The 22,297-nt window shown below is 43.9% G+C and overlaps 3 protein-coding genes and 1 long non-coding RNA gene across 9 annotated transcripts in view; 3 read left to right on the forward strand and 1 right to left on the reverse strand.

Annotated features, from left to right (window-relative positions):
* LOC121719390 (NACHT, LRR and PYD domains-containing protein 12-like) overlaps window positions 1-22,297 on the forward strand; it is a 705,660-nt gene that overhangs the window by 576,058 nt on the left and 107,305 nt on the right. The gene's annotated exons all lie outside the window — the stretch shown is intronic.
* On the forward strand, window positions 1,213-20,760 carry c9h19orf53 (chromosome 9 C19orf53 homolog). 3 transcript variants are annotated; one of them, XM_042105481.1, is made up of 4 exons: window positions 1,213-1,370; window positions 1,823-1,878; window positions 3,796-3,938; window positions 20,723-20,760. In XM_042105481.1, coding segments are annotated over exons 1-4 (288 nt in total). In that variant the 5' UTR covers window positions 1,213-1,282; the 3' UTR covers window positions 20,724-20,760. The 3 variants fall into 3 exon arrangements, with proteins under 3 accessions (XP_041961415.1, XP_041961416.1, XP_041961414.1); XM_042105482.1 differs by having other exon boundaries at window positions 20,727-20,757; XM_042105480.1 differs by lacking the exon at window positions 20,723-20,760 and having other exon boundaries at window positions 3,796-3,951.
* On the reverse strand, window positions 4,150-20,177 carry LOC121719427 (prolow-density lipoprotein receptor-related protein 1-like). Of its 4 annotated transcripts, none has more exons than XM_042105050.1 (18): window positions 20,087-20,177; window positions 19,103-19,240; window positions 18,322-18,429; window positions 17,157-17,279; window positions 16,016-16,150; window positions 15,470-15,607; window positions 14,943-15,248; window positions 14,081-14,218; window positions 13,428-13,550; window positions 12,802-12,924; window positions 11,948-12,070; window positions 10,198-10,320; window positions 9,766-9,888; window positions 9,010-9,132; window positions 8,705-8,827; window positions 8,383-8,502; window positions 7,662-7,799; window positions 4,150-5,586 (listed from the first exon to the last, which is right to left on the reverse strand). In XM_042105050.1, coding segments are annotated over exons 1-18 (2,247 nt in total). In that variant the 5' UTR covers window positions 20,127-20,177; the 3' UTR covers window positions 4,150-5,584. The 4 variants fall into 4 exon arrangements, with proteins under 4 accessions (XP_041960984.1, XP_041960983.1, XP_041960987.1 ...); XM_042105049.1 differs by having other exon boundaries at window positions 7,662-7,802; XM_042105053.1 differs by lacking the exon at window positions 4,150-5,586 and adding an exon at window positions 9,524-9,558 and having other exon boundaries at window positions 7,698-7,799.
* Window positions 11,105-17,175, forward strand: LOC121719740. Its single transcript, XR_006034355.1, has 3 exons — window positions 11,105-11,186; window positions 16,463-16,468; window positions 17,159-17,175. It is a non-coding gene; the product is annotated as an uncharacterized LOC121719740 (long non-coding RNA).

Below are 22,297 nucleotides of genomic sequence, written 5' to 3' on the forward strand. Positions count from 1 at the left end.
TGATTATAATCATTTCTTTTTTTAACATTGATTTTTTGTAAAGGTATAAATATAAAATGTGACTCTTAGTGACAATACAGTTGTTTTACAAACTTATACAGGAGGCCCTCTTGGCACCACACACACACACCATCCCACTCCAGTGAAGCAAAGTGCCAGAATCAGTGGAGTTTGGTGCAAGGATGCCACTCTACAGGTCGAATCAGACGGCCATCTTGGGAAGGTCCATTTTACCCTCAGTATTTTTTGAAATACTTTCTTTAAGTTTTGGGGAAATTCTATAGAAAACAATACATGTTCTATCCATGTGATGAATTGATGGCAATAATAGGTTTCAAGGCCCATTTAAATGGAAAGTAGTTTTGATTTTTTTTTTTTTTTTTTTTTGGGGGGGGGGGGGGGGGGGGTGATTTCCCTCCCAATTAGTTCAAATTGTTTAGTTCAAAAAGTTAGTTCAAAAAGTTTTCGTAGCTTTGAATCTCAATTGAAACTTTGTTTTGCAAATGTTTTGTGCTGTGCAATAATGGCAGCCTGTTTTGTCCCCCCTTAGTCAGTACCACAAAGGACTTGGTCTATCGATGGACAAAAAACCCAACCCATACTGACCTATGTCCTCAACTTCCCTCCCCCAAAAGAGATGAAATCAGTTTGTGTTGCCAAAATGCAGCGATGAATGGTGCTGTAAGCTTTCAACCAATGAGAGTTCTCCTCGGTGCCTTTGTGACCAGTGGGAGAGTGGTGGTGAGTGGTTGTGTCTGGTGGAGAAGGCCTCTCTTTTAGTCTAGGTTTGTTCTTGTTCTTCTGATTATTAATCACAATGACATTCAGTTTTTGTACTCTGTGGGAATAGGTTAAAAAAAATACAAGAAAATAAAGCTGGATGTTTTTATACATATATGAATATAAAGCTGTATGCGGCCGACATGAACAAAAAAAAAAGAAAAGAAGCGTCTCTTTCACGTTAAATGCAAATAAAAGAGGAAAAGATCACCTCTCAAATGCCTCATGCTTGGTTTTTGCCTTTTAGTCTGATTTACCCTGTAGAACTGGCCTATAATAGGCAATAGCAACAATAATTATAATAATAACTATTGTTGGTGTACATATTGTTAAGTTTAATGTTATTGTTATGAATTATTATGATTCTTCATGGCTCTATCTGGCTTAGCCTACATTAGAGTGCCGTTTCTGAGCTCACCAAACCTCCTCTATCCCACAATGCATCTGGACTCATTCATTTACAGTTCGCTCTACGATACCGAAGCAAGTGTGCGTGGTCGACATGGCTCAAGGTAAACAGAAATTTAAAGCGCAAAAACCCGGCGGTGGGAAGAAACAGACTCAGAAACAGAAAGGTCCAAAGAAAGGAGGTAAGAATGTGTCATTGCAATGCCTTGGATGTCAATTTCTTCAACTGAGAAGTAGTAGTAAAACGATTTGTACTACTACGCCACAGTGTAATCGCCATTTTGGCTCTTCAGTAGCTGGTAATATCGACGAGAGGGGATAACACGTGAAAGAAGGGTATTCTAACTTTTGCACTGTGTTCAGCATGACAATGACATCCAACTCGACTTTGTTACGAAGAGGAATTAAATACATTTCCCCCGGAATATCACGCGGGTGTCCCTAAACGTATAAATGGTACTATAGTGATTTGTTTAATAACTCCTCACGACGTCTTATCTGTTGTAAGATACTTTCGCTAATGCAGTTATTAGCGGAGGTTTAACATTACGTCCTAAACAGGGCTTAAACATACTTCTTAAAACTATTTCAGAACGCTTTGTCAAGTTACTTTATTCTGTTTTTGCATCTTAAGGGAGGATAATCGCACCCAAGAAAGCACAAGTGGTCCAGCAACAGAAACTGAAAAAGGTAATCTCAAAGCGAGAGAGTGATGGCGAATACTTGTTTTGTTTGTGCCCCTCAAGTAGGGCGTCTGCTTCGTATCAGTCCGTTATTGTCAGTGCTTCTATCTGATCTCCGCTGTTGTTCATTCATGGTCCAGAAATAGACAACAATAGATGAATGTGACCTAGACAGTAAGCCAAGCTGTCACCAGTGCCACCCGCCTAGTCGCTAATGTTATAGCATCCTAAATTCACCATGAACCTACTGCTGCCATTCGCTAGCATGTCCACTTGTACTGTCATAATTCATATTAGCGAGCTATTACAACAGAAGGCCACTTATAGCTAATCTAGATAAGGTGACAGGCCGAGGTGACAGCTGAAATCACTCTGACTGCAGATCAGGGCCGAGGACTGTGGCAACTACGGGCTATCTTGGCACCTTGGCCAAGTGTGCGCAGCGCCAACGCTAATTTTGAAAGCCTTTGACGTACGTAGCAAAGCTTGTGATGCACGCTCTTTTCCACTTCTGTTGCCACTAGGGGTGGCTTGACTGTGCTTGGCATGACTCGAGGGACCATTTCTTGTCGGATGGAGCACAAACTGGAGGAACTGTTTTGTTTAGTATGTTGAGACATGTTGACATGACCCCTTGCTGACTTGTTTGTTGAATGTCATGTTGACCGGGGTAAGCGATAGCCTCCGCAGCAGCAGACAGACAGCGCTTTGGGAGGGTTCCAAAGCCCGCACGACCTTCACATTGCATTGTTTCCTACTGAGAGACTGATGTCACAACAGGCTGGGTTCTATTTAAACCGCGGATAGAGACAGTCTCTGTCTGTGCATCACACATGCGCCCCACAGGGCCCAATATATACAGCTCTGACCTGGCCTAGAATGACCCGGCCTCTCCCATATGTGATACTAGAACAGAAGCTTACATATTGTTTTATTTTTTATTTGAGGGCAGTGGTGGCCTACTGGTTAGCGCTTCGGACATGTAACCGGAGGGTTGCCGGTTCGAACCCCGACCAGGCACGGCTGAAGTACCCTTGAGCAAGGCACCTAACCCCTCACTGCTCCCTGAGCACTGCTGTTGTTGCAGGCAGCTCACTGCGCCGGGATTAGTGTATGCTTCACCTCACTGTGTGTTCACTGTGTGCTGAGTGTGTTTCAGTAATTCACGGATTGGGATAAATGCAGAGGTCCAATCCTAATTCATCCACTCTGCTATTCTTTACACCTCTTGGTTTTTGTCTCCTATACCGCACTGTAGCTTGAATGTTCCTTAAGGCTGATTTATGCTTCTGCGTCGACTCCAAGCAATTACTACGCCGTTGCCTCAACGCCGGTGTGAACTTTTCGAAGTTCTGTGTCGCCTGTGTCTGCGTCACTCACCACCGAAATGGTAGTCAGAATGAGAAACCCTTATAGTTATAGACTGCCGTGCTGAAATATTAATCTTATTTGTTTGGCCTTTCTTGCTTAGATTTTGTAAAAAAAGGAGAAATAGACAGTAAAATCCAATGACCTAGTGTAACCAGACTTACTGTTAATTAACCTTACTGTAACCAGAAAATAAGTCTGAGGTTATTTGCGAGGTGTCTGCACGCTAGTTTATGTTATGTTAGCAAACAAACTTTACCACAACTGCCCACAAAGTACTGCTTGCTGGCAGAGTGCTAGTTTCAAAAGGTTACTGACAAATGTACTGACACTTTACAAATGGATCACCTTGTCATTGTAACCAAAATATGTCTGAGGTTATTTGCAAAGCTTATGTCCGTGAACTAGCATGAACTCTCTCTCTTTCTGACCCCCCCCCCTTTCTTCTCCTCTTTCTCTCTCCCTTCTTCCCCTCTCGTTCTTTCTTTCTTTCTTTCTTTCTCTCCCCTTTTCTTTTCCTCTCTTTCTCTCTCCCTCCTCCCCCTCTCTCCCTCAGGGTCTGGAGGTGGCCATCAGGAATAAGATTGAGCAGGAGGTGACCCAGAAAGCCAGCACCTCCATGCACAAGCGCCTCAACGTGCTCAAGGCTCCCGAGAGCAAGGCAGGAGCGGCTGCGCCTACCGCCGGATCCTCCAAATAACACACACACACACGTGTCTAGCCCAGGTGTCTAGCCCAGGTCTGACAAGAGCGACCCCCCCCCCCCCCCCCCCATCCTCAATTGTGTTGTGTTTTTGAACCAAAAATATTTACAGATTTACAGTTGATGGTATAAATCTGTAGTTGAAATGATGTATTTGGGATCGTAAATTTCTGAGGAGGGCAAGTCTGAAGTCTGACTGTGTGGCTCTTGTAGCAGGCCTGAGAACTATTGAGTTTGTTTGTTTCATTTTTTTTTTCTTTTTTAAATGTGACCTGAACATTGCAGCTACCACTGTGGATGTTTTGTATTAAATGTATTTAGTGTATATGGCCACTAGGTGGCAGCCTAGAGCTGTGAAATTTCAGCTCAGTCCAAAACACATGCAACACAAAAGTGATCAACCCCAGATTTTTCTGTACAGAGATCTTTTATGAAATTATGGCACATTAAATATATATAACCCAATATTTTTGAAACATTGCCTTTTTTATGGTAAAATCACAAAATTGAAAGACGAATAAGAATTGGTGTGCATACATTTAGTGTTGAACTACAACTGTAGACTAAAAATATATGGTGGCAGAAGCCTTTTTCCTCCTCTTCCTCTCACATGGATCCTGTTCACAGTGACTACATACATACGCTTGTGTGGTGATTGCGCAAATTAATTGTTTTCATGCAATTCCCACATTACATTAGATAGGCCTACTGGGGCGATTGCTCTGTCGCCAGCTTAGCCACTTTTTAGAGTTTTACACGGTTTTAAACCTGTGTTGAGACGAACACGTCACGTTACTTCTTAAATTGCTGTGCCATCAGCGCATCTGGTTTAATCTGCTACAGCGTTTTACCTTAATCTCAATAGACCTCTGAAGTTCACCTACAAAAAACGTCTATCTTTGCCCATAGAAGGAGATCCGGTAACTTGTGTGATTTTTTTTTTTTTTTTCTATGGGAAAATCACATGGGGATTTTTAATTATTGCCCCTGTTAAACTCTTGCGGAAATGCAGACATTTTGCTCTACACACTTGTGTTCTCTGCCTCCGAGTGGGTATTGTGATCTTCGGTATGTTAAGACGGCTAACTTTGATTTTTGCTACCCCTAACTTGCCATAGGAAGTTAGCTTTAATTAGCACCCAGATCATCTTATATGAGCAAAGAAGGCAGCTTTGTTTCTTTTTTTTTGTAGGCGAACCTACATGGTCTGTGATGTGAGGAATGCAAAAGACTAGGGCAGAGGGGGAAGTCAGTCGGCATCAACTGAGAGCTAATTCTACTAACAAACTAAAGTTTGATGATTTAAGCTAACTCATAAAAAAAAAAAACTGAAGCACATCTCTCCTCAGAAGCTCTGGAGATCTGGACTAATGATGGGGACTGGGCACTGGGCAAATGAAAATCCCTGTTTACATGGATGACACTGTAATAATAAGGTCAGTTCGGTCAGTGTTGCGTAGGCCCAGGAAGCACTACCAGTAAGTGTATTGCATTGTGAGATAGTTATTGCAGTTACGATGGCAGATATGTACGTCAAGTATCGCTAGAAATCTAGACTGCGGAGTCGCGTCCACTTGCAGGCTGGTGTTGCAACAGTTTCTGGACGTTTCCTCCAGAGAGCCTCTGGTCTTCCCCATAGCAGTTCTGAGGACAAGAAGAAATATGGCAGTTTAGTATATAAACTGAAGTATTAATAATGTATGATATGAAGAGTAATGTAGTTATAAAATATAATGATATGAACAGTAATGTAGTAAAATATGAGGATAAAAAGAGTACAATATAATAATGTAAAGAGTAATGATTGAATGTAATGATATAAACACCAAATGCTGTAAATAGAATATAGTGTTGTAATGTGAAGTCACAAAGTATTTCTGTTGGTCTACATGCATCCTTGACCAGGTGAGTTGAAAGTTTTACTGAACTTTCCGATTAGTTTTACTGAAGTTCCTCAGAGGTTTGAGATTTGAATGAGAATTCCCGGTACACATGGAATGTAAGATCATGGAAAAGGTTACCCACATTAGAAAAGGAACAAAGCCTAATCCATAAGTCACAACCCAACTAACACCTTCAAAAGACAATCATGACCATTCAGTTATGGACGTTCATTCTTAGCTTGTAGTTCTGAGGCGAAGAACCGCAGAGTTAGAAGAATACACATTTTACACTGCTCATGGGAGCACCATGAAACCCATGCCATGATATGCAGTTTTAACTGTTCCCACAAGTACCTACTACAGTCTCATGGGTACATGGAGCAGTCATAGAGAACACAGAGGAATGAAAAGCTATGTGGAAATCATAGCTTGGACGAAACAGAAAAAAGGCTCTTGGAAACTATGTGTGTGTATGTATGTGTGTGTGTGTGTGTGTGTGTGTGTGTGTGTGTGTCTTTTGGGCCGTGTATGTTAAAAATTCCCCATACATGTGCGGTAGTACAGTAGTGGGGTCACCTAACACTTAGTGGTGAGCAGCTCCCATAAGTAGGCATCCATAGTAGATACTGATTTATTTATTTTTATTTTGTATATTTGTGTGGGCTTTTGCCTCTATAGACCCTTTCAAGAGAGTTCCATTATCAGCATCATAGTTGGCCCCCACAAGACTTCCTTTTTAACATTCCATATGTTATCTTAATGCAGAGGAAGTAGATTGGGACCCAAATAGAACGTTCAAGCATTGTTTTTGTTTTTATTGTTGAAAGGGTCTATATCGACTAGATGGGACAGTTGAGAGTGACAGGAAGTGAGTGGCGTTGGGAAATGAAGGTTGGTTGGACTTGAACTGCTCCCCCCCAGTGCTGCTTTGCATAATGATGGCACATAAGGATTGGTTGCTTCTCTCTCTCTCCCATTCATTCCTCTCATACATGCAATACAGTGTGTATGTCTCACGCCGGTAGTCGTGGGAACACAGTGCAGTGATAACAGCCTGTATGCTGCTGCCGCCTCCGCACCTCCTGTGGCCACTGGCCAGGTAATGACAGCCTCACCGCCAGCCCTCCTGCCCCGCCCCGCCCCGCCCTGCCCCCCCCCCGCCCCCCCAATAAGGAAAGTCTGAGGCTGTCACGCGTATCTCTGGGGAAGCAACTCATTCCAATTGGCAGTTCCAAAAAGCTGTACACATTTCCAGCCTATCAGCGCGTTGCTTCAGGCACAGGGCACAAGAGAAGAGACGGAGTACTTTGATTGGCTGTTGAGTTCAAACGTCAGCACGGTTTGGTTTCCCCAGAATTGTAGGTTTTGATGTTTAAAGTAGTACGCTTGTGTGTGTGTGTGTGTGTGTGTGTGTTTGTGTGGTGTAGTGATTCAACTCAAAACGTGACTGTGGTGCTGTACTGTGTGACTTCTATATGGTGGTTGGCCATATCCTACGTAGACTCGGTTTACCCCTCTGGGGGTTTGAGTGTATCACAGGCTTTATATTTATCTGCACATACAGTATATCAGTCACACATCAGTGTGTCAGTAATTATGGTGTGTGTGTATGTGTGTGTCTCCCACTTTCTGCGTGGCAAGCACGTTTAGTGGCTTCAAAACAAACAAGCTGCTGCCTGGCTTAAGACAGGCTTTGTCTAGTTTAGTCGAGCCCCCTTTAAGTTTAAGAAATGGATCAAATGCATGGGTCTGAAGTACAGACCCAAACCTGTTAGGTGCAGATACAGCAGTTATGAGGGGGTGAGTTAGCTAGTTAGCGTTAGCGAGGCTACTCACAGCAGTTCTGCTGCTGGTCTTCGTCGCTGCCGTCGTTGCAATCGCGGTTCCCGTTACACACCAGGGCTGAGGGGATGCAGCTGCCGTCACCGCAGCGGAACTCTCCAGGCCTGCACGTCGTCACCACGTTACTGACTGCTGCTACGGTGGAGTCAATGGTACATTTAAAAAAAAAAGTAGTTGGCAAAGTTGAGAAACTGTTATTAAAAAAAAAGTAATTGGCTTAGCTGACAAACTGTTATTCATAATCTTCCTTGTAACAATAGACAACAAAAAGTCAACCAACATTCTAGCATCATTTCAGATACTTTTCTCCACATAGGTTTTCAATGTGCTTTGTATGTGTGCGCGCACGTGTGCGTGTGTGCGTGTGTGTGTGTGTGTGTGCGTGTGTGTGTGTGTGTGTGTGTGTGTGAGTGTGTGTGAGTGTGAGTGTGTGAGCGTGTGTGCGTGTGTGCGTGTGTGAGCGTGCGTGAGCGCGCGCGTGTGTGTGTGTGTGTCTTAGTCTGTATGTGTGTGTATGAGAGTGAAAGAGGCATTTGGAGTTTTCATGTACTTTCATGTAGTTTTCATGTGTGTTTTTGATGCATTTTGTTTTGATGGACTACCGACTCCCAAAGATGGTGGACCACAGGGATTGGTCTCTGTAAGCACGATGGTAGTCCACCACTGTGATTGTGTGTGTGTCTGTAGGCCTATGTGGGCGTACACGACCACTCACTGCAGTTCCTCTCGTCGCTCTTGTCCATGCAGTCGCTCTCTCCATCACACACCCAGGCCAATGGGATGCAGCGGCCACTAACCCCGCAGCGGAACTCACTCGGCCTGCAGCTCGTGTGGGCTGGGGAGGTCAAAGGTCAAACCATAAACACACATACAGGTTATTACCAATACTGTTTTTGGAAGTTTAGAAAGTATTAATCCGTATTTTATACAGTCCAGAATGAGAGAAATGAGAAAGAATAGAGGAGAGAGAGAGAGAGAGAGAAGGATAAATAAATGGATGGATGGAATAAATGGATGGATGGATGAATGCAACCCACAGCAGTTTGTCTCGTCGCTGCGGTTGGGGCACTCTGCTTTGCCATCACAGAGCCATTTGTTAGGGATGCAGAGGCCGTTTCCACAGGGGAAGTAGTCTGGAGCACAGGTCCTCTGGCTGGCGCCTGCTCCCCATACAATACACAGAGACAGTCCGTCAGACACACAACGGAACAAAACACACAACACACAACACACATATGGTGTTATACAAACAGACAGAACAGAATACACAATGTCCCACACCTAAGCCCAGAAATGAGTCACATCCGTTACATAACGTGTAATGTATCGGGTAGCTACTCACTGCAGTTGTTCTCGTCACTGCCGTCTGCGCAGTCAGTCTCTCCGTCACACACCCAGATGGACTGGATGCAGGCGCCATCAGAGCAGCGGAACTGAGTCGGCGAGCACGTGCTCTCTGTGGAAGCTGTCAAGGTTGTACAGGTCAAATGTCTTACTGTGTGAATTGTTGTTTTTATTTTGTTTATTTACTCCGTGTTTACTTATTGATTGGCTGTGCATACAAAGTCTTATTTTCAACCCATGTTAAAATGTTATTTTAGTATTATTTTAGTTGTTGTGACTATTATAAAGTATTATTTTCAAACCATGTGGTAAATGGAGGAGAGGAATGACAGAATGACAAAGAGTTGTTGATTCATTTACAATCATCTCGTCTCATTTACAAATGGAAATAATTTTTTGCCTTGGATTTTTATACTATACTTATTCATTTATTGTGTGTTATTAGATATATTGCACTGTGGTCCCCCAGGAAAACTAATTTCATTCCTCTGTTTGCCTGATAACATACTTACACCCGATACAGCAATACCAGCAAAAGCTGACTTGACTAGAAAAAGGAAAGGCAGACCAAATTAATTATTTTTTTTTATCTTGTTTATATTTCTATAAATATTTATGTGTTTGCCTGATAACATACTTAAACAGTAACAGTAAAATCTGCCTTGACTAGAAAGAGAGAGTTTGAGGGGTCTTTCAATCAGGTCTTTGTTCATGGTCTGGTAATGTATGTGCGTGCGTGCGTGCGTGTACATACTGCAGTTGGCCTCGTCGCTGCGGTCCAGACACTGATAGACCCCGTTACACACTCCTGAGGAGGGGACACAGGTGCCGTCACCACAACGGAACTCAGACGAGGAACAGGGGGCCTCTACGGTGGCTACGAAGGTCCAAAATAAAGATTTATCAGCCAGTTGAAATGTCTAACATGTAAGAACAAATGTTTTAACAACCATCTTCGCAACCAGGAGAACAGTACAACCAATGTGACTAACAAGTTGGTGTTGGTGAGTAGATGCTTGAAGCCTTATGAAACCATGGATGTAATGCCTTTTACAGGTTGTCATGCAAAGTGCATGACTCTATTAGTCCATAACCTACAAAATTCGTACTACAAAATGTCCCAAGAGATGTCTGCAAATAGATATGTGTGTGTTCCCAGAGAGAGAAGTGAAGGAAGAATGCGTACAGCAGTTTCTCTCGTCACTCCTGTCCACACAGTGACTCACGCCATCACAGACTTCAGAGGAAGGAACGCAGCGACCGTCACCACAGCGGAACTCTGTCACAGAGCAGGTAGGTGCTACGGTGGCTGAGAAGGACCAAAGGAGATATGAATGAAAATGCAATGAAAATGATTTTAAACCCTGGCGGGCCATCCTATATCATTGAAATGTATAGTCTGGAATCGAGCCATTCACCTCGCTTAATCCAAGGGGCGGGCAGAGAATTGTCTTTCAAACTGCCTAGGCATGCAATAGGCCAGCGCTACGACCATATCCGTATCCGGTTAGCAAAACGGCAAATACATCCTTCTTCGAAAGGAATGACTTAAGTGCATTGTGTTGCTCAACTTTCAAAGAAAAGCACAAGTCCAACTCCTCCAAAGTTGACGCCAACGCCGATTCAAACAACCGCTCTTCGTTCGCCATAGCCACCTTCCTTGTTGTTCACCGTCGCAGGACTGTCGTTATCCTGTTAAGCCCGCCTTAAGACTCTAACAAAATAGAGAGCTGTGATTGGATGACGTCCACGGCGTCAGCCAATAGAAATCCCTATGGTTTGATAATAGACGTACAGGCTGAGCAAATTAATTTGCCGCCGCTAGGGTGCGTCTAGATTTCTAGGCTAAGGCAAGGCCTTATCAGAACGTTTCGTACATACATGCAATTCAATGTGCTTTACATAAATCTTGAACAAGGGTAGACAACAGACAGTAAAGGACAGAGTGTGCATCATATATAAAATAAAAATGATAGACAAGATAAAGAAAAAAGATAAAAACATAGAATAGAAATGTCAAAAAACTTAGAATAAAAACATTGTGTCAGTGGCCGTGATGGCTGTTTTTCGTCGCTCTTGTCCAAACACTGACTCTCTCCATCGCAGACCTCATAGGAAGGAATGCACATGCCATCATCGCAGCGGAACTCAGAAGAGGAACAGGTTGGTTCTACGGTGCCTGAGGAGGGTCAACATGGAAACGATTTTGACTATGGTTGTCTGATAACCTCTGGATAACTGTGCCCAAATACAGTTCTAATCCAAGAAGTCTGAGGGAGTGTTTGTAAGAGTATATTTTATCATGTGATGGCAGTTAGATAAGTGTAGTAAAGGCTAATAAATGTCATAGAAACTACACTTTGTTATGATCAGCTTTTTTGTCACCGATGCAGAACTATGAAAGCCTTCAGTGCACTTGCCCCCTGGACTAGTTACTAGTTACTATAAGTTCATTCTTCTCTCGTCGCTCCCGTCCACACACTGACTCACTCCATCACAGACCCCACCAGCGGGGATACAGGAGCCGTCATCACACAGGAAGTCTGATACGGAGCAGGCTGGAGCTACGGTGGCTGAGAAGGTTCAAAAAGTCACACACAGGAAGTCTGATACAGAGCAGGCTGGAGCTACGGTGGCTGAGAAGGTTCAAAAAGTCACACACAGGAAGTCTGATACAGAGCAGGCTGGAGCTACGGTGGCTGAGAAGGCTGAAAGTGGCACAAAAAGAACCAATGTGGTGCAACAAGGAAAATAAAGGGGTTTGAGAATGTTTTATTGAGTTGAGAGTGACTCATCACATTCCATACTCAGTATAGAGTTTGAGGATATGAAGATGTTCTGTTTTTCCTTTTGTGGCATCTGTAGTGGTAGACAGTAGGCAGTCAAAAGTGAGGGCAGGTAGAGTAAAGAGAGATGAAGAGACATGAAGTGCTTACAACAATTCCTCTCGTCACTGCTGTCCACACACTGACTCACTCCATCACAGACTCCAGAGGAAGAGATGCAACTGCCATCATCACAGCGGAAGTCTGTTGCCAAGCAGGTGGATTCTACGGTAGCTAAGAGGGTTAAAAAAGACAGAGATCAAAGAAGCAAAAAAAAGTCACAGCTTTAAGTCTGGATGAAAAAATTTTGAAAATAAAAGCAAACAAGTACAGAAGTCAGGAAGGAGACTAGGAGAAGGAGGTGGTGATAAAGGAAGGAAGTCAGGAAGGACTAGGAGAAGGAGGTGGTGATAAAGGAAGGAAGTCAGGAAGGACTAGGAGAAGGAGGTGGTGATAAAGGAGGGAAGTCAGGAAGGACTAGGAGAAGGAGGTGGTGATAAAGGAAGGAAGTCAGGAAGGACTAGGAGAAGGAGGTGGTGATAAAGGAGGGAAGTCAGGAAGGAGACTAGGAGAAGGAGGTGGTGATAAAGGAAGGAAGACAGGAAGGAGACTAGGAGAAGGAGGTGGTGATAAAGGAAGTCAGGGAGGACTAGGAGAAGGAGGTGGTGATAAAGGAAGGAAGTCAGGGAGGACTAGGAGAAGGAGGTGGTGATAAAGGAAGGAAGACAGGAAGGAGACTGGGAGAAGGAGGTGGTGATAAAGGAAGTCAGGAAGGACTAGGAGAAGGAGGTGGTGATAAAGGAAGTCAGGAAGGAGACTGGGAGAAGGAGGTGGTGATAAAGGAAGTCAGGAAGGAGACTAGGGTCATAAAGGAGAAGGGGAGGAGATCATAGAAGCGGAGGAAGGGACAAGGAAAGGGTCATAATGGAAGGAAGGACAGCAGGAGGGAAATAAGTTGCGCCCACTGCAGTTTTCTTCGTCGCTCCTATCCGAGCACTCGGCGCGTCCATCGCAGACCCAGATAGAGGGGATACAGCGTCCGTCTCCACAGCGGAAATAGTCTGGAGTGCAGGTTCTCTCAGTGACCGCTGACCAAATCACCACAGGACACAACATTTCAGCACATTTCAGCATTTTGTACCTCAACAAGTGTCTCTAGTGTCCACACTGAGAAGAAATCTGTTTAGTTTATAATATTCATGACTATTGTGATCTATGAAATGCAATGGTGTGCAAAGTGATACTGTTTATCTGAAGGGTAGAGCATTTTGATACTCAAAGCACCCAAAGCGCCCATTTGACTTCATTTGACCACATTTGTTACTAAAACTGAGCAGTTAATTTCCTGTTTTCTACTGATGCAAAGTTAACAATATAGGGTCCCCAGTCGTGGCGCAACTGGCTGGGGCACCTGCACCGTACGCCGGCGACCCGGGTTTGATTCCCGCCCCGTGGTCCTTTCCGGATCCCACCCCGACTCTCTCTCCCACTCACTTTCTGTCACTCTCCACTATCCCGTCGCATTAAAAGGCATAAAAGCCCCCAAAAATATACTTAAAAAAAACAATATGAAGGAGACCAGTCTACTCACTACAGTTGCTTTCGTCACTGCTGTCGCTGCAGTCGTACTGGCCGTCACAGATCCACGCTGAGGGAATGCAGGTGCCGTCGCCACAGCTGAAAGAGGCCGGGTGGCAGGTCATCTGTCTGGCAGCTGTGAGAGAAACACACAGCACACTGGGGCCCTTATTGTGACCCTGTCACCTAGATGCTAACTCTACGCTAACTCTTAATTGTCACCAAACAGTTGAGTATTTTATAATCACTAAGTAGCAGAGTTACAGACAAAAAAAATCATCTACATTGGAATGATGGCAAAATCAATTTGCTAATTTAACACCATGTGAGAGCTTAAGTAGGCTACAAACATTGATGAATCTGCTCCATGTGCCCACATGAAACACAATATAACTATAGTTCATACACAAAAATTCACTCCAGAATCAAAAACATCAATATATTCATCCTAAAAAAAGGAAAATGCTTGAAAACATCAACATTGTTGAGCTAGATCTGTTTTTGTTTTTGTCTGAAAGTCAAAAGTTTCAAACAAACTTTACACTGTAGATAGATTACATGTTTGTACTATTGAAACTACATTAATACTGAATACTCACTGCACATTTGTGAGATGGATCTGTTTTATTTATTTGTCTTAAAGCTAAATTCACACGGAATACTCACTGCAGTTTGCCTCATCACTTCTGTCGGGGCAGTCGTGCTGACCGTTACAGACTGCGGCAGACGGAACACACACTCCATCGCCACAGTGGAAAGTGTTCGGGGAGCATGTTGGCTCTTCAATGCCTCTCTCCATATATGCTTTACAGGTAGACATAAAGCAGTAGCGAAATCATTAATATAAAACCCCCGTTCATTTTCTAATCTTTATTTGGACAGGGCAGTGCAGATGAGAAAAGATATGACAATGAAATGAGTGGAAGAGAGATCGAGTTCAGGAAATGACCTCAGGTCGAACTCAAACCTGCATCTCTTTGGGCACTGAGCCTGTATGTCGGCGCCAACTAAAATAGAACTGAATTATAATCTACTGGTGGTGGTAAAAGGGTTCGACGATGGTATGAGGGGTTGTATTAAAAACAATGGAATCTCAAGTAATCGGACGTCTAAAGCGGAGTGCGCCGTACTAATCGGACGTCTAAAGCGGAGTACGTTGCACTAATCGGACGTCTAAAGCGGAGTACGTTGCACTAATCGGACGTCTAAAGCGGAGTACGTTGCACTAATCGGACGTCTAAAGCGGAGTGCGTTGAACTAATCGGACGTCTAAAGCGGACTGCGGTGCACTAATCGGACGTCTAAAGCGGAGTACGTTGCACTAATCGGACGTCTAAAGCGGACTGCGGTGCACTAATCGGACGTCTAAAGCGGAGTGCGCGGCACTAATCGGACGTCTAAAGCGGAGTGCAGTGCACTAATCAGACGTCCAAAGCGGAGTGCAGTGCACTAATTGGACGTCTAAAGCGGAGTGCAGTGCACTAATGTCGGCGCCTACGTGCGGAGGTCTTGTGCGTTAGGCACTCACTGCAGTTTTCCTCGTCGCTGTGGTCTGAGCAGTCGACCTGTCCGTCACAGACTGCTGCGGAGAGCACGCACTCGCCAGTGCTGCCACAGGGCACAGAGCCAGGAGAGCAGGGGATGGCGGTAGTGGTCATCTCAGTGGTGGTTGCTGTAGTGGTCATCTCAGTGGTGGTTGCTGTAGTGGTCATCTCAATGGTGGTTGCTGTAGTGGTCATCTCAATGGTGGTTGCTGTAGTGGTCATCTCAGTGGTGGTTGCTGTAGTTGTCATCTCAGTGGTGGTTGCTGTAGTTGTCATCTCAGTGATGGCTTCTGTAGGAGTTGTCTCAGTGATGAGTGATGACTAAAAGATGTAAGGGACTTAAAACTCACTTAAAGGTGCTATGTACTGGACTACCAGCACTTAAAACGGGCATTGCAGTCCAAAATCAAAAGAAAGAGAGTGTGAAAGAGAGTGAGAGAGACAGAAAGAGAGAGAGCGAGAGAAAGAGAGAGAGACATAAAGGTAAAAAGTGAATTTGGAAGCTACATACCACAGTCGTTCTCGTCACTGTCGTCGGAACAGTCTCTGTGTCCGTCACAGACGCCAGACACCGGCACACACTGACCCGAGGCGCAGCGGAACGAGGTCAAAGGGCATGTTCGCTCAGCATTGGTCCTCCCCACACTGGCTAAGAGGTGAAGACAGAGGTCAACATTAGGCCCACACAGGCTAAGAGATCCAAGATTAGGCCCACACAGGCTAAGTTATCGACGTTTGGCCCACACAGGCTAAGAGATCAACATTAGGCCCACACAGGCTAAGAGGTCGACATTAGGCCCACACAGGCAAAGAGGTCGACATTAGGCCCACACTGGCTAAGAGGTCAAGACAGAGGTCAACATTAGACCCACACAGGCTAAGGGCTAACAGATCAACATTAGGCCCACACAGGCTAAGAGATCAACATTAGGCCCACACAGACATTAGACCCACACAGGCTAAGAGGTAAGAAGAAAGAAAGAAAGAAAGAAAGAAAGAAAGAAAGAAAGAAAGCGAGTGAAGAGAGTAACGAGAGAGGAAAATAGGCGCTACTCACTGCAGTTGCTCTCGTCGCTCCCGTCCACACACTCACTGTGTCCGTTACAGAATCCCGAGGAGGGGATGCAGCGGCCGTCAGCACAGCGGAATGAGGTCAAAGGGCACGGCCTCTCCACGCCCACCCCCATATGATCTGATGGAGACAACAGAGGTCAAAGGGCACGGCCTCTCGATGCCCACCCCCATATGATCTGATGGGGACAACAGAGGTCAAAGGGCACGGCCTCTCCACACAGTTATCATATTAGTTCATCCACCCCCATATGATCAATTAGATATTAGAGTGTTTGCATGTATAGTGTATGTGTGCATGTGTGTTTGAGTTTAAAGTGTATGTCTGCATATGTGTGTTTGAGTTCAAAGTGTATGTCTGCATATGTGTGATGCATGGAAAATCCAGGCGGTGGTAGCATAGTGGTTAAGGACCATGCAGTTGCCTAAAAAGTTGTGGGTTCAATATCCGGCATCGTTGTGCCCTTGAGCAAATTGCACCAGGGACAGTGGCCCTTATAATATAACTGACATATACGTCGCTTTGGGGGGGGAAAAGTGTCTGCTAAAGTAATAAATGTGTGAATATATGTGTTTGCATGTGTATGTGTGCACATGTGCGTTTGCGTGTAATGGATATGTGTGTTTGCGTGTAATGGATATGTGTGTTTGCGTGTAATGGATATGTGTGTTTGCGTGTAATGGATATGTGTGTTTGCGCGTAAAGTATTGTGTGCGTTTGCACGTAATGGATATGTATGTTTGCGTGTAAAGTATTGTGTGCGTTTGCGTGTAAAGTATATGTGTGTTAGCGTGTTAAGTATTGTGTGCGTTTGCGCGTAATGGATATGTGTGTTAGCGTGTTAAGTGTTGTGTGCGTTTGCGCGTAATGGATATGTGTGTTTGCGCGTTAAGTATTGTGTGCGTTTGCGCGTAATGGATATGTGTGTTTGCGCGTTAAGTATTGTGTGCGTTTGCGCGTAATGGATACATGTGTTTGCGTGTTAAGTATTGTGTCCGTTTGCGTGTAATGGATATGTGTGTTTGCGTGTAATGGATATGCGTGTTAAGTATTGTGTGCGTTTGTGCGTAAAGTATATGTGTGCACATACAGTACAGTAAATGTGTGTGTGTGTTTAAACTCTCACAGCAGTTTCTCTCGTCGCTCTTGTCCATGCAGTCCACATCTCCGTCACATATCCAGGAGTGGGGGATGCAGCGCACGATGTCGCAGTGGAAGAAACTTCCACTACATGTCCGGGCAACGTTACCTAAGAAGACGGGAGGAGTTGGTACAGTAAGGTCGAAAGTAAGTAAAGTGAAGTGAATAAGATTTAGCCAACACTTTTGTCCAAATCATACTCGAAACACGTTTTTCAGGTGGCGACAGTAATACTCTCCCCCCGTATTGTGTTTGATGTCAATATTGACAATATTGTAGCGTTCATGAAGGATGCACACACCAAGCAGTCTTTGTGTCAAGTTTATTGGCACAAATACCTTCGGAATACAACAAGAGAAATGATATTAACCAATCTAGCATGCTCACAACGCAGACACAGACTCAGCTGATGAGAAACACATAGCAACACATTGCAACATGGAAACATTCAGTGATTCATCCAACACTCTGTTTCCTTCTCCACCGACTAGCCACATGCATGAATATGAGCGTGTGATGGTGTTGGTGTGTGGTAGTGTATGTCTGAGTGTGTGGTAGTGTATGTCTGAGTGTGTGGTAGTGCATGTCTGAGTGTGTAGTAGTGTATGTTGGAGTGTGTGGTAGTGCATGTCTGAGTGTGTGGTAGTGTATGTCGGAGTGTGTGGTAGTGCATGTCTGAGTGTGTGGTAGTGTATGTTGGAGTGTGTGGTAGTGCATGTCTGAGTGTGTGGTAGTGTATGTCGGAGTGTGTGGTAGTGCATGTCTGAGTGTGTGGTAGTGCATGTCTGAGTGTGTTGTAGTGCATGTCGGAGTGTGTGGTAGTGCATGTCTGAGTGTGTGGTAGTGCATGTCGGAGTGTGTGGTAGTGCATGTCTGAGTGTGTTGTAGTGTATGTCGGAGTGTGTGGTAGTGCATGTCTGAGTGTGTGGTAGTGTATGTTGGAGTGTGTGGTAGTGCATGTCTGAGTGTGTGGTAGTGTATGTCGGAGTGTGTGGTAGTGTATGTCGGAGTGTGTGGTAGTGTATGTCGGAGTCGGGGGGGGAGTGGGGGGTGGACAATAAAGCGACAGGAAGAGTGAGAGAAAGAGAGAGAGAGAGTAGCAGACAGACAGACAGACAGACAGACAGACAGACAGACAGACAGAGACTCACTGCAGTTGGCCTCGTCCCTCTTGTCAGAACAGTCGACTAATCCGTCACAGACCCAGGAGGAGGGAACACAACGTCCGCCTCCACAGCTAAACTCCTCTCTCTTACAACCTGACACACACACACACAGACAGAAATACAGAAAGATAGACAGAAACACAGTTAGACAGTCAGACAGACAGACAGATAGACAAACACATAGATAGACAGAAACAGTTAGACAGACACACAGAGTCAGACAGACAGAGAGACAGACAGAAAAATAGACAGAAACACAGCCAGACAGACAGACAGACATGCAGACACACAGAGGCACACACACACACACACACACACACACAGGATTGACAGAAACACAGACAGACACACAGATAGACAGACAGACAGACAGAACGACAGACAGACAGTGGGAGGGGGACAGTTTGACCAGGACACTAACGTCAATGTTTATATTGGTATAATTAATGAACTAACTAAAACATTTTTTATTGATCCAGAGCAGGGAATTAATAAATATGTCAATTCTTTTTTTTTTTAAATAATAATTTCATGTAGTGTAAATATATGTGTGCAGGAAGAAACAGGTGTAGAGGAATATAGCACTCTTAAAGAGACAGAGACGCTAATTCAGTGGAACGCTCATTGCAGCTTCTTAAAGAGACAGAGACGCTAATTCAGTGGAACGCTCATTGCAGCTTCTTAAAGAGACAGAGACGCTAATTCAGTGGAATGCTCACTGCAGTTTCTTAAAGAGACAGAGACACAAATTCAGTGGAACACTCACTGCAGTTTCTTTCGTCGCTCATGTCGGCACACTCCACCAGTCCGTTGCAGACATCTGACGAGTCGATGCACCTCCCGTCTCCGCATCGGAACGTGTTTGGGGAACAGGTGGGGGCAGCTTGCACAACCTGTACACTGGCTGGGGGTCAAAAAGATCAAAAAGTTTTACCAATAGTCCATTTAATTGTTGCATGTCACATTTTAATGGAGGCAGGTGGTATAAAATATTTTAACATTTCCGTATACGGATGAAACTTAATTCTATATTAAACATTTATTTTCAGTGAAGTTCCTCATTGAAGTTATCTTTTAGTCTAGACTAAAGGCTTAATCTATGTACAGACAACTGGCAAATAGGATTTTGTAAAAAAGGACACTTCTATTCCGATTAGAAACGGAATAACGGCTCAAACCTCAATCAGAATGAAAGTTCCTGATCGATCAGAATTTTAATTGGAATGAAAAAGGTGGTGTAGTCCGCTCCTATTCCAAATGAACACCCATGTATACGATCATTTGGATTGACTGCTGTATCTTCTCAAGGAAAAGTAGGCAACAACGGCTATTCCGATCAAAATATTCTATAGTGCTTGAGAGCACCTGATCGGAATAGAACGTACCCCATGTAAACAGACGGCACAAACTTTGTTTGTTTTGAATGACAAAAATACTCTCCATGTAAACGTGGCTAATGACAAATTTGCTAGCTTTTCTTTTCTAGCTAGTTCTTTTAAGTCACCTGTAAAAACATAACGTGTTTGTTCTTTGTGTGTGTGTGTGTGTGTGTGTGTGTGTGTGCGTGTGTGTGTGTGTGTGTTTATATCACATCGATAATGTTGTATTTTAGATGATATGCTTTGCGTTGTGTACCTGCCATCTTGCCCAGCTCTCTCTCATAAAAAAGATTCTCAGTCTCAATGTAACTTACTGGTAAAATAAAGGAAAAATAAATGTATCAAAATAAATAACTCCATAAAGGTCTTACCTGAAAACGCAAAAAGAAAGAAACACTCGTAGCCCTTCATTCTGGATGTAGGGTCCACATGGGTGTCCTGACTGCCCTCCTCATACAGCTGGGATTCCCACACTGTCCGTCCCTAACAGTGTAGAGGAGAGGAGAGGTCTGTCTGTGTCACAACACACAGTGCGTGTTTGCCTTCTCATTCTGCTTGTGGTTTGCAGTTCTATTTTCACCCTCACTAAAGTGACACTCTCACCGGTGTCACAAATCATAATCAGGGAGATGGGATGGAGGGCTGAGAGAGAGAGAGAGAGAGAGAGAGACTAAGAGAGAGAGAGAGAGGCTGTGTGTGTGAGTGAGTGACAGAGAGAGAAGGGAGAGAATGAAAGAGGGAGAAAGAGAAAGAGTGAGAAGATTATGTGAGTGAGTGAGTGAGAGAGAGAGAGAGAGAGAGAGAGAGAGAGAGAGAGAGAGAGAAGGGAAGAGAGAGTGTGAGAGAATAAAGGAGAAGACAAAGAGGGAGAGGAGGGAAAAGACAGAGGGATGAGCAACATAGAGGGTAATTATGGCTTCCCAGAATTTAAACCAGAATGATGTGACACAACAGCAGCTCTGCCTTGTAATGCTGCCTCTATTGTCTCTTGTTTTAATGTGACACACACACACACACACACACACACACACACACACAGAAACAACCATGACAAAGAATCATACACAGTTGTGCAAACACAAACACATACGCTTGCATGCGTACACACACATGCACACATAAATTGACAAGTTTTTTTTTTTTAACAATCAAACCACGAACCACGAAGACATGGTTGAAAACACTTTATCTGATGCTCTTGGCGGAGATGTTCAGTCTGCTGAATGGAGTTATAATTCAACAACAGAGGAAAATGGATTTTCTTGTCTCACAAGAAATAAATCAGCTACTGAGACCTCAACTGTTTTGGTTGGCCATTGTGTGGGTTTGATCTAGCCTAGAAATCTAGACGCACCCTAGCGGCAGCAAATTACATTTGCTGTCAGGGCTAGTCTAGCAACTCTCCGTTGGCTTGTGAGCTCGAAAAATTAAACTTCTATCAGGCCAATCAAATCGTGTATAGAGACGTTAGGTGGTCTTAACATAATGATTGATGGCAGAGTTGGAATTCCCTGCTACTTGAAAACAAAGTAGATGGATGTTGCTGTTGGCGAACAGTGTGACACGAGTTAAGCTTGTTTTAAGTTGGCAAAAGTTTGGCTCCGCTGGTGGGAACTAGCTCCGCTGGTGGGAAAATGCATACTCATAGCGCTGTCCTATTGCGTGCAGAAAGAATTTGAAAAACAACCGATTATCCTGCCCCTCGGACTGAGCACTGCGAATGGTGAGTGCCCAGACCCTACATTTTAATGTGGGTCTGGCTCGTCAGGCTAGGTCTGATCCGATACTGGTGTTAAATCAATACTCTTAAATCGGTACCGGTGCCTGAACCAGTACTACAGTAAAATGATGGTCCACAACATTGAATTTCTTTTAATGATTATATTTTTAGCCATTCTTTGTTTTGACAATACAAATGTAAGGCGGAATGGCTCTGTGTAACGCTTTGCACTTCTGTGTTCTATTTGCAGAATTCACATGAAAAAATATAAAAATAGGCTTAAAAATCCATTATCAATTCTTTAGGACGGCACATTAAATGGGTTATTGATGCTTATTTTGATTTTCAATTGAGCACAATTATGGTTTTCTGTTCAGAAATTTTCCAATTTTCCTTTTTTGTGCTTGTGGTTGGACTGAACCACGAGGTAGATGGGCCAGACTATATGGTGGACAAGAGCACCGCCTGAAGTTGTTCGTGATTTTGACTCATTGCTTTAGAGATTAATAAATAAAACTTTGCCGATTTTTGGGAGATGGGAAGTTTGTTGACAGGGGCCAGTTAAATATTTTTATTAGACTATTTTTGCCCTACATGCCAATAGTGCAAAAGAAAGGGCCTGTTAGGCTGTTTCATTAGCCCATAGAGAACCTATATTGTGATGTTACATTACATTACATTACATTTGGCTGACGCATTTTTAGCCAAAGCGACTTACAACATGGTAAACAGTTTAAGTTTTAAAGCAATTCTCAACAATTTTAGGACAATTTAAAAAATGGTAGAGTACAGTAAGAATAAGTGCATCAGTGAGTGCTGTTTTTAACAGTTACGTGTTGAGAGGTGTGAGATAAAAAATAAA

This window comes from Alosa sapidissima, chromosome 9, assembly GCF_018492685.1.
Source record: "Alosa sapidissima isolate fAloSap1 chromosome 9, fAloSap1.pri, whole genome shotgun sequence".
NCBI classification, from domain to species: domain Eukaryota; kingdom Metazoa; phylum Chordata; class Actinopteri; order Clupeiformes; family Clupeidae; genus Alosa; species Alosa sapidissima.